The sequence below is a fragment of the Micropterus salmoides genome, unplaced genomic scaffold, assembly GCF_014851395.1.
Source record: "Micropterus salmoides isolate LMB-PRFRI ecotype aquatic unplaced genomic scaffold, ASM1485139v1 Ms_hic_scaffold_1, whole genome shotgun sequence".
Classification (NCBI taxonomy): Eukaryota; Metazoa; Chordata; class Actinopteri; order Centrarchiformes; family Centrarchidae; genus Micropterus; species Micropterus salmoides.
Window position 1 is genome coordinate 44,337,693 of NW_024040040.1, and position 15,191 is coordinate 44,352,883.

Here is a 15,191-nt window from a genome sequence, read left to right on the forward strand (position 1 = left end):
ATCAGTAACATGCGTTACTTATATAATCCTTACAATATCCAATACAATATACAAGGGCTCCCTCAGAAGATTTTGAGCATTAAACACATTTCCTGCATTCTGGAGACATTTTCTTCTCTAATTTATGGTTGAAATGTCTTTATTTTTTAAACTTAAGTTACTTTTTTTGGACAATGCACATTTGTTTCTTCTATATTTAAGTTGCGCTGCATGTTTTCTTATTATTTTTTTAATATTATTGTGCAAATAAACATTTCAGAACATTTTTAATAAATGCTTTCAAAAGATGATGGGGACAAAATCAGCCATTTCAAAATGTAGTGGGGACATGTCCCCAGCATCCCCAATGTAAATGACACCTATTTTAATGTAAAACAATAGATCAGGCAGAGACATGCAAACAGAAAGTGGAGCTAGTTTGTTTCAGGAGCGGGACCACACATCAACCACGTCATCGCCAGCATTTCCATAAATACCCTAACATCCCAGCTCCTCTTCTTCACTCTCGCATTCTACATCCCTCCCCACCACTCCTTTCTCTGACCTGCCTCCTGATCTCCTTCTTCCTCTCCATAGGGTTATAAGGGGGTCTGTCATGCCCGGATTGTACGGCGGATTTCCCTATCGAAGCTTCTCCACAACGTTTCGATCATCATTAAATCATTTAATCGTACCTGTTGACTGTGTGGTCCTTGCTAGTGAAATCATTATTTATACTAGACAATTAATTCTTTCAGATCAGATAAGTAATTCATTTGACCTTTTCATCATCCCAGTGATACTCCTGCAGCATCAGGCTTGGAATGGCTTTGAAAAGTGTGATCAGTATCAGTAGTCCACAGTTTAGAGTCATCTGCTCACCGTCTCTGTACCACTGGATCTCTGGCTGGTAGCGGTGCAGGGCAGGGTAAATGATGACCGTACATCCCAGACTCATGGTCTCACCCTCTCTTCCAAACGATACACCAAACTTATCAACAATGTGAGTCTGGAAGGTGATGCCGTACTCAGACACTGGGCCGTCTGCAGACAAAGCATGAGCGGAGTCAGAGCTTGGCGTTAAACAATTTGCATACATATAACAGACAAGTGGAAAGACTAATTAATGTATTGCAAGTCAAGTGGAAGAACGAAACACGTCACTGTGAAAGAGACACACGTTTTCAAATCAATAATCACATCCACAGAAAAATAACAGAAAGGAAGATTAGAACTTTACAGCCAGACAGAAGAAGGTGGAGAAGAGAAGGTTTGAGAATAAAGGACAACAAACAAACACAGACCAAAAGATTGACTGAATCTTTGGTACAGTGCTCACAAAAACTCCAAGCCTTTATAAATTAAGGTAGACACTATCAAATGGCAACAAAATGTACTTTAATACATATGCAGCTGAAGAAAATCTTCACAGTAGCACAGTTGTGTAAAACAAATAGGACAGGAATTGGAAAAATGCTTTAGAGGACGGTCCTTCAACCCAGTGAGAACATAAGCTTACAAGGTTGCATACTTGCAACATTGTTGATGCACACAAATTGCTGTGTTACAACCGAAAGTGCTGAAAGTCTAAATTTCCATACAGACAAGAGTGGCCATGCATGGACGCAGTCAAAGTGGTCAGTGAAAACATCAAGTTAACCAAAACGTTTTCAAACCAGATTCCTGCGACCCCGTTACCTTCAGTACTGGCCCCTGCATTATCGTCGCAGCATCAAGGAAACAAAAACGTTGTTAGTGCAGTAGCCACATCGCACTCGTCACTACAGGTCAGTCATGTATTAGCAGTTATTCCAGCATGAGTAATGTTAATAATTTAAAAAAAAACAGAATGACAAATAAATGCATAATGACAACTAAAGGTGAATTATTTTAACACTAAATCATATGACTGCATGTAATGTGGAATTGGTCACTTGTAATGACAAACCCATAGATCACTATTACACAATTATTTAACTTTTTAGCTTCTATTAGCTCATTGTTTTCTTTCGTCCTGCAACAGAGGGCAGATGTTTTCAGCATATAGGTCTATTAAAGCAGCTGTCCAGTACATGCACAGTGCCCAACAGCAGACAGACAAAGTTAGCTGGTGAAGAGAATTGAACGTCATTCCACAAAACCAGTACAATTTGAGTCCCTCTGACCATTTTCAGTGTATTTTATCTATAGGGTCACCGAAATCTACTTTTAAAAGCTTTGTACATCAATTGAAATGTCCCCTTTAATAAGTGTAAAAACATTACATACATTTATCTTTATATCAAAAATTCTGTTTTTTCAGTTGGCACCACCTATTTTGTCATGTCCCTCATGACCTTCTATAATAGTGTGCTTGGCATTTGACTGGTAAAATTTTAAAAAGGACCATACATTTTTTCCATTTACATAAACATTTAATTGTGCTCTTTTGCTGTTAATGTTCTTTTCTAAATAAATTCATGATTATTCACTAAAATCACATTGTTTAGCTCCGTACCTCAGTAACCCCTCAACCCCGTCACACAAATCATTCCACCCCACATAAAAATAATGATGTGAAGATTATGTGACTTCAGCAACAGTAAGTGACATTCTGGACAACAATGTGCAGAGACAGGCAAGTCTCTTTTATAACCGTATTTTAGCCATCTATATTTTGATGTTGCCGTCGTCAGCTTAACGACTCAACCTTGTTACATGAAATGAACACAGAAAACTATTACTTGTGAAAATTATCTTTGTTATTTCAACAATATATGATTTCTTAATCTCATGCAGAACAAGTGCTCTCCTGTTATTCACCACATTTAGAGCAGTGGCCATCTGAGAGGAAAAATCACAACCCCGTCCCCGTCACACTCAACCATTAACGGTTACTTTTTTGATCACAACATTTCTCTGAAACAATGTTTTATTTAATCATATCACATGACAGGCACTAATGAGTCTATGATGGCACCAACAACAGCGGCACACACACAGGCACCTTATAGGTGTATAGGAAGCTGGGAAATGGCTGTATTTCTCAAGGAAAATCAAGAAGGCTAATTAATCCACCCGTGTACTGTATATAATTTGTGTATATAACTTTTGCTTTTTGTGAGTAGCAAAAAGGGACCCACAAACCTCATCTCATTATACAACCTTGCCTAACTACAACCCCTATTCTAAACTGAACCTAAACCCAATTCTAACACTGACCCTAGCTCGAACCCTCAAAAAGCACTTTGAAGACGTGAGAACCAGCCAAAATGTCCCGAAATTGCTCTTGGGTTAATAAAACTTAGTTCAAATGCAATTTAATCTATTGTCCATAAATGGTAAAATAACTGAACATAATGTTTGTATAAAATCATCAGTGAATTTCAGTTAAAAAAACAACTATTTTAATTTATGAAAAAGTAATGTCATATTGGTGGAACTGTGTCTAAAATGTTTAAAGCTATCGTAAGAATATTGATTGTAGTTGAAATTCTAAAGTTAAACCACATCTTTGATTTAAAAAAAGGTGCCAATTTCAGGTTTTAGGAAAGCGAAAGTATGACATTTCATGCTGTTTTTATATTTGCAATTAGTGTGAGGGACATCTGATTAATCAGAAAATGTTGATTTCATGACAAATGCACTTTTTAATCATATTCAGACAGCTTCTAGTGTCCGTAACGGGGTTGAAGACCTGCATATATCATAAAGTAATAACCAAAAATAATAGGTATTTGCTACCTGAGGTGGAAAATATGTATTTCTGAAAGTTAAATATGTTATTAATGTTGTGTGGTTTTCAGAAAAGTAATACATTTTGGTGAAAAATCTAAAAATCTGAAAGTCCCAATCGTACTGGTTTCATGGAATGACTCAGCTAAAGACACAGATATTTTTCTCAAGAGTTGGTGGAGACCAAAACAGAGCAACAAGGAGAGTGAATTTAGGACTTATATTCATCAGGTGGCCAGAAATATTACTCCAAATGAATGCTACTCAGCATCTGCTGGATGTGTAAATAAGCAACTGTTTGCTGACACATTAGCCGTAACAACTTTATAAGACAATATGTCAAGGCTGTGTCTCTCAGCTTGTCCTTTTGCTCCCTAGTGGCAATGAACTAATTAACGCAGCTTTAATCCCCCCCCGAAATAAAAAAAAATACAAATTCACACTTACGTCTGGGTGCTGGCAGGGATTCATCAAATTCACCTTTGAACCCTATTGACAATAGCAGCAGTTTTTATTAATACATACACATATTACAGTGACAAGATATCTAAATCATATGAGAAATTACACACCGGTTTACAGATGCCATGCTTCAGATACAGATAAGGCATTTTCTTATGGTACTTACAACTTAAATTACACTTATTACAATTAATGGAATTACCAAGAAAACCTTTAAAACCACATTTTGAAACTTTACAGACTGATGGTACTGACTTATAGTGAGTTACAATTACTGCTTTTTTGTTGTGATTTGAGAGCTTGTTCGTTTCGAGAGCATTGGGGTTTGATGGTTTTGAGTGTTGGTGACACCTACTCTTAACAACGACGGAGGCGAATGCAGACAGCTCTCCCTTGGAGTTCATGGCAGAGACACGATATTGCGCTGTGTCATCAAAATCACATCTGAAAGAGGAGAGCATCAGCTGATCATTATCCACGATACGCACATTCTGTCTCTCAAGGATTCACGTGTACAGTGCCCTTCCCCCACCTCAATCTCAGCCCTCTCAACCATGTAAATAATACCAACTATGTGAGCCCCAACTGTAAAGCATCCCATAATTCCTGGCCAGGAATACTCTGGCAATAAATAGACACCACCGGTGATGTCATCTGCACCAGGTGGTGTGGGTACATGAAAGTATCTGCTGTACATAACGGAAACCAACAGTCAGAGCACAGCCGACATGGTCTACTAAAATGTAATGATAATAATGTAATTTGTTCCCCTTTGTGAGTTTCGGCTTCTTGTTGAGATGTCTAAATTTTTAAACTTGCTCTTAAATAGTGTGGCTCTTCCCTGGCTCACAGTCAGTCTGTGTGGGCACATTATGCAGGGACAAAGGCAGACATCAACATAACCTTGTCTCACATAAAAACTGAAGCTTTCGGTCTACTGCATTTGACTGGTAGCTAGTGAGTAGCTGTGTTGTAAAGGATGATAATCTTACTGGCCACATTAAACTCAAGTTACCTGTTTTTTTGGCTGTACCCTATGACAATAAGACAAGGAGAAAAGCAGCTGCAGCTAGTAACAAGCCAAGCTAATGTAAGAAAACCTCTCAACAAGCTAAGTTGTGTGCAAATTCCCTGACTTTACATAATGTTTCTCCTGGATCTACAGAACCCATTACTGCTTACATGACATGTTATGGATATTAAACTATGGCACAAGATGCTTCAGCAGCTTTTAGAGAAGAGTTTATTTTGAGGACTGTGGAGAGGAGAAGCTACACCTACCTGTTAATCTCCAGTGAGTGCACGTTGTATCTGCTCTCAAGTTTATACTTGCCAGCGTTGGCAAGAGGGTCAATTGCCACATTGTTTTTGTACCTTTTAGTGGGAGGCAGAAAATATGAAAGAAGACAGACCAGAGGGAACAGAAAGAAGATTAAACAGAATCCAGAGGAAAATAGTAAAGCCATGGAAACTATATGGAGCTCAAAGGAATAAGCAGGATGTTGAGGTGAAAGAAAGGACAGATTTGAGGCTACGGGTGATGTCTGTGACGTACCAGATGACCCGTGGGTCGGGCCAGCCACTGACAGTGCAATGCAGCCGCACGCACTGCTTCTCCCACACAGTGTGGGAGCGTGGTTTAATCACAAACTCTGGGGGGTGCATCAGGCTGTCTTCGTTCATGCGCTTAAAGTGTTCCTCGTGTTCATGGATCTACAAACAGAAAAGTACTTAAGCATTAAATCACTCAGGACAACCATATCTTTGCCAACTGTGATGCCAAACAAACAAAGAAACAAAAAGAACCCATAATTTCACCAGGAATTCACAATGCATGATTGAAGCAAAACAAACCATTTACATAGACAAGATTCCAGCACATCTTTATTTGTTTTACACATGCAAGATCTATGCACTTTTCGACATGATATTGAGAGCGTGTGTGAATAGCTAGAGTGTTGTGCATCCAGTAACTCAACACATAATATGACAACACCATGGGGACACTGCTTCTCTGTGTCTCAAGAAACACGATCTCCTGGGGAATTTGTCACCAGGCTATCTGGCAGAGTAGAGACAACATAAATACAGTGAGGGGGTCACTGTGGCTTTTATGATGCTCAATTAATGGTCTAGTACTACTTCACATAATCACTCAGGGACATAAATAACTCCCTTGTGTATGGAGTAGTAACCACTTAGCCACAGCACTTGGTGTCCATAAGCAGTACTGCAATTAGTAATGCTCAGTTATGTGACTATGCAGATAAAATAATTCTATGATGTCATGAAATAGGATGGTCTATTGTATTGACCAAGTACCAAAAACCAATCTGTCATGTCATGAAACACGGTGGCTCACTGTGATGTCACAAGTAACACAAGCCACTCTGTGATGTCATGAAACAGAATGGTGCACTGTGATGTCACTAGTAACACAAGACATTCTGTGATGTCATGAAACAGAATGGTGCACTGTAATGTCGCAAAAAACACAAGCCATTCTGTGATGTCATGAAACAGAATGGTGCACTGTGATGTCACTAGTAACACAAGACATTCTGTGATGTAATGAAACAGAATGGTACACTGTGATGTCACTAGTAACACAAGCCATTCTGTGATGTCATGAAACAGAATGGTGCACTGTGATGTCACAAGTAACACAAGCCATTCTGTGATGTCATCAAACTGAATGGTCTACTGTGATGTCACAAGTAACACAAGACATTCTGTGATGTCATGAAACAGAATGGTGCACTGTAATGTCACAAGTAACACAAGACATTCTGTGATGTCATGAAACAGAATGTCTACTGTGATGTCACAAGTAACACAAGACATTCTGTGATGTCATCAAACCGAATGGTGCACTGTGATGTCACTAGTAACACAAGACATTCTGTGATGTCATCAAACAGAATGGTCTACTGTGATGTCACAAGTAACACAAGACATTCTGTGATGTCATGAAACAGAATGGTCTACTGTGATGTCACAAGTAACACAAGACATTCTGTGATGTCATGAAACAGAATGGTGCACTGTGATGTCACAAGTAACACAAGACATTCTGTGATGTCATGAAACAGAATGGTCTACTGTGATGTCACAAGTAACAGAAGACATTCTGTGATGTCATGAAACAGAATGGTGCACTGTGATGTCACAAGTAACACAAGACATTCTGTGATGTCATGAAACAGAATGTCTACTGTGATGTCACAAGTAACACAAGACATTCTGTGATGTCGTCAAACCGAATGGTCTACTGTGATGTCACAAGTAACACAAGCCATTCTGTGATGTCATCAAACAGAATGGTCTACTGTGATGTCACAAGTAACACAAGACATTCTGTGATGTCATCAAACCGAATGGTCTACTGTGATGTCACAAGTAACACAAGCCACTCTGTGATGTCATGAAACAGAATGGTGCACTGTGATGTCACTAGTAACACAAGACATTCTGTGATGTCATGAAACAGAATGGTGCACTGTGATGTCACTAGTAACACAAGACATTCTGTGATGTCATGAAACAGAATGGTGCACTGTGATGTCACTAGTAACACAAGCCATTCTGTGATGTCATGAAACAGAATGGTGCACTGTGATGTCACAAGTAACACAAGCCATTCTGTGATGTCATTAAACTGAATGGTCTACTGTGATGTCACAAGTAACACAAGACATTCTGTGATGTCATGAAACAGAATGGTGCACTGTAATGTCACAAGTAACACAAGACATTCTGTGATGTCATGAAACAGAATGTCTACTGTGATGTCACAAGTAACACAAGACATTCTGTGATGTCATCAAACCGAATGGTGCACTGTGATGTCACTAGTAACACAAGACATTCTGTGATGTCATCAAACAGAAAGGTCTACTGTGATGTCACAAGTAACAGAAGACATTCTGTGATGTCATGAAACGGAATGGTGCACTGTGATGTCACAAGTAACACAAGACATTCTGTGATGTCATGAAACAGAATGTCTACTGTGATGTCACAAGTAACACAAGACATTCTGTGATGTCATCAAACCGAATGGTGCACTGTGATGTCACAAGTAACACAAGCCATTCTGTGATGTCATGAAACAGAATGGTCTACTGTGATGTCACAAGTAACACAAGACATTCTGTGATGTCATCAAACCGAATGGTCTACTGTGATGTCACAAGTAACACAAGACATTCTGTGATGTCATGAAACCGAATGGTCTACTGTGATGTCACAAGTAACACAAGACATTCTGTGATGTCATCAAACCGAATGGTCTACTGTGATGTCACAAGTAACACAAGACATTCTGTGATGTCATCAAACCGAATGGTCTACTGTGATGTCACAAGTAACAGAAGACATTCTGTGATGTCATGAAACAGAATGGTGCACTGTGATGTCACAAGTAACACAAGACATTCTGTGATGTCATGAAACAGAATGGTGCACTGTGATGTCACAAGTAACACAAGCCATTCTGTGATGTCATGAAACAGAATGGTGCACTGTGATGTCACTAGTAACACAAGCCATTCTGTGATGTCATGAAACAGAATGGTGCACTGTGATGTCACAAGTAATGCAAGACATTCTGTGATTTCATGAAACAGAATGGTGCACTGTGATGTCACAAGTAACAGAAGACATTCTGTGATGTCATGAAACAGAATGGTGCACTGTGATGTCACTAGTAACACAAGACATTCTGTGATGTCATGAAACAGAATGGTGCACTGTGATGTCACAAGTAACAGAAGACATTCTGTGATGTCATGAAACAGAATGGTGCACTGTGATGTCACAAGTAACAGAAGACATTCTGTGATGTCATGAAACAGAATGGTGCACTGTAATGTCACAAGTAATGCAAGACATTCTGTGATGTCATGAAACAGAATGGTGCACTGTGATGTCACAAGTAATGCAAGACATTCTGTGATTTCATGAAACAGAATGGTCTACTGTGATGTCACTAGTAACACAAGACATTCTGTGATGTCATCAAACAGAATGGTGCACTGTGATGTCACAAGTAATGCAAGACATTCTGTGATTTCATGAAACAGAATGGTCTACTGTGATGTCACTAGTAACACAAGACATTCTGTGATGTCATGAAACATAATGGTGCACTGTAATGTCACAAGTAACACAAGGCATTCTGTGATGTCATGAAACATAATGGTGCACTGTGATGTCACAAGTAATGCAAGACATTCTGTGATTTTTATGAAACAGAATGGTGCACTGTAATGTCACAAGTAACAGAAGACATTCTGTGATTTCATGAAACAGAATGGTTCACTGTGATGTCACAAGTATCACAAGCCATTCTGTGATGTAATCAAACAGAATGGTCTACTGTAATGTCTACAGTGACGCCATGGGTATGAAAAGCCAATCAGTGATGTCTTGAAGGAGAATGATTTGCAGGTACAACAACAAACGCTAAGGTCTAAACTGGACACTGATGTGTCACAATCAGGTCCCTGATGTTCTGTGATGTAAAGATAATAAGCAGTTATCTATGGTGTTGTTAAAGTCTGTGGCTTCCTGTAGCTCAAAACAGCCACATACAGAATTCCCCCACTGACCCTTTTGTTCAGAGAGATGCGTTCAGCCGACTCGCGCATGGCTTCCTTCCTGGAGATCAGCTCTGACCTCTCCATCTCCAGGCCACTGGTGAACATATCCCTGCGAGCCATGTATGCAGCAGTGTCCCTCACTCTTGCTTCTTCTGTATTCGAAAATCCTGTCGCAAACTCTTGACTAGGAGTTTATAGAGTAGAGCCAGAGATGGATGTGGAGTGTGAGGCATGTCATTAAAAGTGAAATTACTTTAAGATGAGTTCCAGTTTTATACAGTGACGAGTTACCTGCCCCTGAAGATAGGCACTACATAGCCGATGATTTGGTTCTCTTTGTCCACAGCCAAGTAAGTTGGCTTGGCTCTCTTGGGCATAGGGCTCAGTCTGCTCGCCTCCAGCCCAGAATGTGAAGACACTTTAAGTCTGGGACATACAGAATACCATCAGTCCGGCGCCCAGCCAGACAGTGCAACTAATAACATAACATCAACATGTGGGGATAAAACCAAGGTCAGGGTAGATGAGTTGTGGATTAGGTTCTGTGGGAAAGTAGTGCAGATAGTTTAGTTTTTAATATTTAGCATTTTTATGCCTCTTCAATGACTACATTTTCACAAAAAACAAACAAACACTGAGGTCCACTGAAAACAGTAATTATTCAATCATTAACAGACCAAAACAACGCTTTTGCTGCAATCTGATATGATGGTAACACATACCAGAGCCACAAATCTGACATCTGATACTATAGGCCAAACAACTCACATACCACTTACAAATCTTTATAGATACAACAATCCACAGTCATACTACGAGTATCTCACTCTATATGCTCTCTTAAGATACATTTAGAAAAGGGATGACAAGGAGAGTAATAGAAGGGTTTGATTTTAGATTTTAGGTCAGATGTCATGCCTCTTGTCTGTGGCAACACTATCTGCAGCAAGCAGAGAGTGGGGGTGGAAGCTCAGGGTATGAGATAACGAGAACCTGATAAGGAAGTGCGGGGAAGAAGTAAACCAGGGCTGCCCTCAGTTTTCCTGTATGTATCTGGGTCATCATCCATTTAGCTCTGACTGTTTACATTCTCTTGACCTTCCAGAATTAGAGCTGCAACAACTTTCATTGGGACGTGGGAAGCTTCAATTTCATTGCTGAAATCCAGTAAATGTTATCCCATATATCAAATACAACATTCATGTCTACATAAATGCAGTTGTATCTTTGCAATAACAACGTTACCGTAACCACCCTGACTGTTCATCATCACATCCTAATCCTCCGCTCCTCACCGCAGCACAGATTCTATGGCCAGTGGCCTGCCCAGCAGTGAGTGTAAAGGCAAAGATCAGATGGTGTTAGTAAAACCTAAGCCCTCTGACCTGTTCACACTCTCCAGGCCAGTGTATTTAAAGATCTGCCAGGCACTGTTAAATAAAGGGTTGACATTAACAGAGTGTTTTGTTATTCCAAGATAAAAATATTCCATACTAACAATTCATGCAGAAGGATTGAAAAATTGTAGAAAAGCATCTTGAAAGTGACAGAGACTCCCTACTGTCACAGATTTTGGGGAATCAGCAATAAATCAAACAACTTAACACTACCATTATGCTTGTTGTGTTGCTCATTCCTTACAAAATAAGTGCTTCCTTCCATTAATGACTCAAACATTTAGCAGACCCATGTATTTTCTATTTTAAAAACACCAACCAATGCATTCAACACAGACTGCACTAATCTGGGCAACAGAAACATCCACTAATGAACCACAACTCTCCCTGTGCCTACTGGAAATATAGGGAAGCAACTACGTTTCTGAGACATAAGAATACGTGTAAATGGTATCAGGTTTTAAATATATTAAATCCACAACACTTGTTCAGATTTCAAGTGGACAAGGCTGACAAACTGTCACTTCTTGCTTTCCCTCCAAAACAGTATGCAAAGGTCAAGAAGAAAAACAAAACAAAAACTTTTTAAAAGAAAACGATAACCTATGACCATTTCACTTGTGTGGGAATAGGGTGTGTTAAAGATAAGATTTTGTCAGCATGCATAAAAGCAAACAGGGTATCTCTCCGCCTGCATGCAAAGAGCTTCATGCAGCATTCAAAGCTGTTTTCAACCAGTATGAAGAGCAATGATCCTCAGGTGTGTTTGAAGGAGAACTCAGAGGATGGAAGGAGGTTACTTTGGTTTCAATATGGCAGCAAAGCAGGCAAGATGATCCCAAAGCCCAAAGCTGTGAAAGGGAAGTGATCCAACAAGGGTGATTGAGAGGAACTTGATAAGTTGGGTTGGGTGATGGTGTTAAGGGGAGCAGTAGGGCTTTCCTAAGACAAAGAAGTGGATTGATGAAGATATGATCCTCTTCCTCCTCCTTACCCTGTGCTCCTGCTGGTGGCGGAGGTGCTGCTGCCAGCAGCATATCTGCTGCTGGCCTGGTACTGGCTCACTTTAGACTCCGTCTCCCTGCTACGGTAGCCACGGTCATAGTGGCGATGGTGCTTCTGGTAGAACGGTATAGAACCAGACATGCTGCAGGCCCCTCCTGGTACAAGTTTCTGAGTTTCTGGCTGCCTATCTGTTTGTCTGTGTGGTTAGTTAGTGTTGAAGAGGAGGTGGATTAACTGTATATTCATCATGACTTTCACTGAATTTGAAACATGCGTTCATTTACTTTGACATGTTCTTTGTAGTTGAACATGGATAGTTAGTCTAGCTCTAAAGATGGAAAAAAAATCAGCCGTACTAACTAAATCATTTTGTGGGGAAATTATGCAATCCCCAGGATGCCAAATATAATATAAGCAAAAGGTTCATAATATTTCAAAAAAGAAAATCACAGGAAAAAGTCTTTTAACCATTATGAAACCTCCCAATTCAAACCTGCAACATCAGCTAGCAAGACATGATATAAGATTCAGGCAATCAGACACATTCTCAGCATGCTTGTGCATATGCAACAACTACAACCTAGCTTATCACATCCCTCCTCAACAATTGCCGCTTACCCTGGACGAAAAGCCTCAAACTCCAAGCTTTAGAGAAAAGGTGGTTCAAACTCCACACTAAAAGTTTGATATCCCAGCAAACCTGGAGGTAGGTGCGCACAGGGCTGTGGTCTACACAACAAAAATAATATGGGCCCTTGCTGGAGAGTCCAAGCAGCAGTCACAGCCTTTTATGGTGAGGGTGGAGATAAATATAGCTGAGAGCAGAGTGTTGGGGGGCCAAGTCAACCCCAGTAGTGCAGTGGTTCTCAAACTGGAGGGAGGGCCCCACTGAGAGGACATAGAGCCACTGCGAGCCAGAGCATACTTGTTATATGTCTTTTTTTTTTTAAAGGTCATTACACAGACATGAAGATCTTGCTAACTAGCCTACAGCATGCCATTGCTGATAAAACTTCAGCAGCTTTTGTCTTGACTTTTTACCACAGCAGTCTCAGCTGTGATTGTTGCTAACTTTAGCTATGCTATTGTTACTTGCTTCACATACAACAAATGCCAGTTACTATCTCTTTGTCACTCTCTCTTTCGGTCTCACTTTTGGAAGTGCACACATGCCCCCTCTTGTCCCTCATAAACAGCTACTAAAGGAAAAAAGTTACATAAATCAAAGACTCAAAGTCCACTGGCAGATTTTAATAAGTACCTACTCTGTTGATACAAATGCCCACCTTATGCCAGTATGACTCATAAACATGAATTTACAAAAATTATCATGATTTTTAGAGGCCATTTTGCAGGCAGATTTAATTTGGCTGCCTGCCACGTTGGATATTGTTCTTTTGCAACACCTGGCAAAAGTATCATGTCAATGAGGTCTTTCCTTTTTGGCCCTCACCCACCACTTTCGCACATGACACAATGGTCAGCACGAGAACATACCTAAAATGTTATGGCAGCAATCTGGAGTGTAAACCCATTAAAGATGAACACTGAGGAGAACAATACAAGCACGGTCACAACACTACATGGTGTCTAATGAATACAGGATAGATTTTGGGTAATATAATATGTCACAAGCCACTAAGTAATTTGCCAACATGACTTCTTTGAACCGCTATGATTAACTGAGAGGCAGCACAGTTCACTAATCAGCAGCAAAGCAGCAGTGATGTGAACAGCTTGTTACAATTAGCTGCTGGAGTGTCCAGTTGACTCTCTAGCCTTTAGTGCGGTAATTGTAAAAAAGTGCATTTTGCCAGGAGTGTGTACGATTTATGGTTTCACTTGTTAACAAACCACTCGAAATCTATAACAAAGTGGCTAACTTAGGCTATTTAAATTATGTTACTGTATGTCTAGTGGTCGGAATAACCATGCATAGAGACTCCCAAATGGGAATAACAGGATTTCCTGTTCTTCTGCAGACCCTGGGTGAATGCACCATAAACCTCACTAACTGACACATTACATCTTGTTTAATCAGTACAAAAACGCGTTATATTTCTTACTCAGACCACCCTAATTTCTAGTCTTTATGCTGAGCTAAGCTAACCCACTGCTGGCTGTAGCTTCATATTTTGGTGTACAGACATGTGAGTGGTAATTTTCTAATTTAACTCCTGTTGTACAGGAGATGATAGTAGTTTTCCAATAACATGACAAAACAATAAGATGACAGGAAACTATAAATATTTATATCAAAATATACCCTGTCAGACAGGTACAGTAACCTCCAGGATTAGTGAATATGACCGAATGTCAATGAATAGCATCTCTGTAGCTTCTATCACGTACATCCTGAGCTTCACTCTAATCTGACTATAAACCCCAATTATCAACCAGCTGACACTCACTGATTGTATAGAAGAATCTTTTTCTTGAAACTCTCCATTTCCACAGAAAAACTCAAATGCATCCCAGGAACATGATAACACAGTCAGCCAACGACTTCATCCCATTGTACTCTATGGTATTTAAAGAGAATCATATGCTGCTTTAATCTATTTTAACACTAGTGCTTGACCATTGTCAGCAATGAATTGTATCACCTTATCACTGGAATACTGAGTTATTGGTGAGTACACAGGCATTCATGCATCTGATACAATCAACCTGCAAATGTAAAGCCTGTAATGTTCAGTTTTGTTGACAATTTATGAGAAAGGTGTTGATTTAAATGTGGTGAATCTGAGGCTAAAGATAGTGGTGGAGTTGTATAGTTCATTATACTGACAGGCATTTCTAATATGTTGTCCATTCCTCACATAACTACATGAGTGGTGTGATAGTCCAAGTGAATGTGTTCGTTAGTGTTGGTTTATCTGTCCAGGAAATTCCAACTGTATGGGCGTCTCATGGGATCTATTAGAATTATTTTTATGTTGTGCCTTGTATGCCTTCCACATATTGAAGCAATTTCAAAGTTTTACCAGTTCTAGACGTGAACAAATTAAATCAGCTCAAACACAATTGG

General features: G+C 39.7%; 1 protein-coding gene across 4 annotated transcripts in view; it reads right to left on the reverse strand.

Moving 5' to 3' along the window:
• myom1b (myomesin 1b) overlaps positions 1-12,920 on the reverse strand; it is a 31,179-nt gene extending 18,259 nt beyond the window's left edge. Inside the window, exons 1-10 of one of the 4 annotated variants that reach the window (XM_038730094.1) lie at positions 12,779-12,920; positions 12,150-12,356; positions 10,050-10,184; positions 9,768-9,942; positions 5,711-5,868; positions 5,437-5,529; positions 4,511-4,599; positions 4,141-4,182; positions 1,678-1,692; positions 862-1,023 (exon numbers count right to left, since the gene is read on the reverse strand). In XM_038730094.1, coding sequence (XP_038586022.1) covers positions 862-1,023; positions 1,678-1,692; positions 4,141-4,182; positions 4,511-4,599; positions 5,437-5,529; positions 5,711-5,868; positions 9,768-9,942; positions 10,050-10,184; positions 12,150-12,301 — 1,021 coding nt within the window. In that variant the 5' untranslated portion in view covers positions 12,302-12,356; positions 12,779-12,920. The remainder of the gene's footprint in view (positions 1-861; positions 1,024-1,677; positions 1,693-4,140; positions 4,183-4,510; positions 4,600-5,436; positions 5,530-5,710; positions 5,869-9,767; positions 9,943-10,049; positions 10,185-12,149; positions 12,357-12,778) is intronic. The other 3 variants (XM_038730112.1, XM_038730102.1, XM_038730119.1) reach the window with 3 other exon arrangements.
• Positions 12,921-15,191: the final 2,271 nt, after the last annotated feature.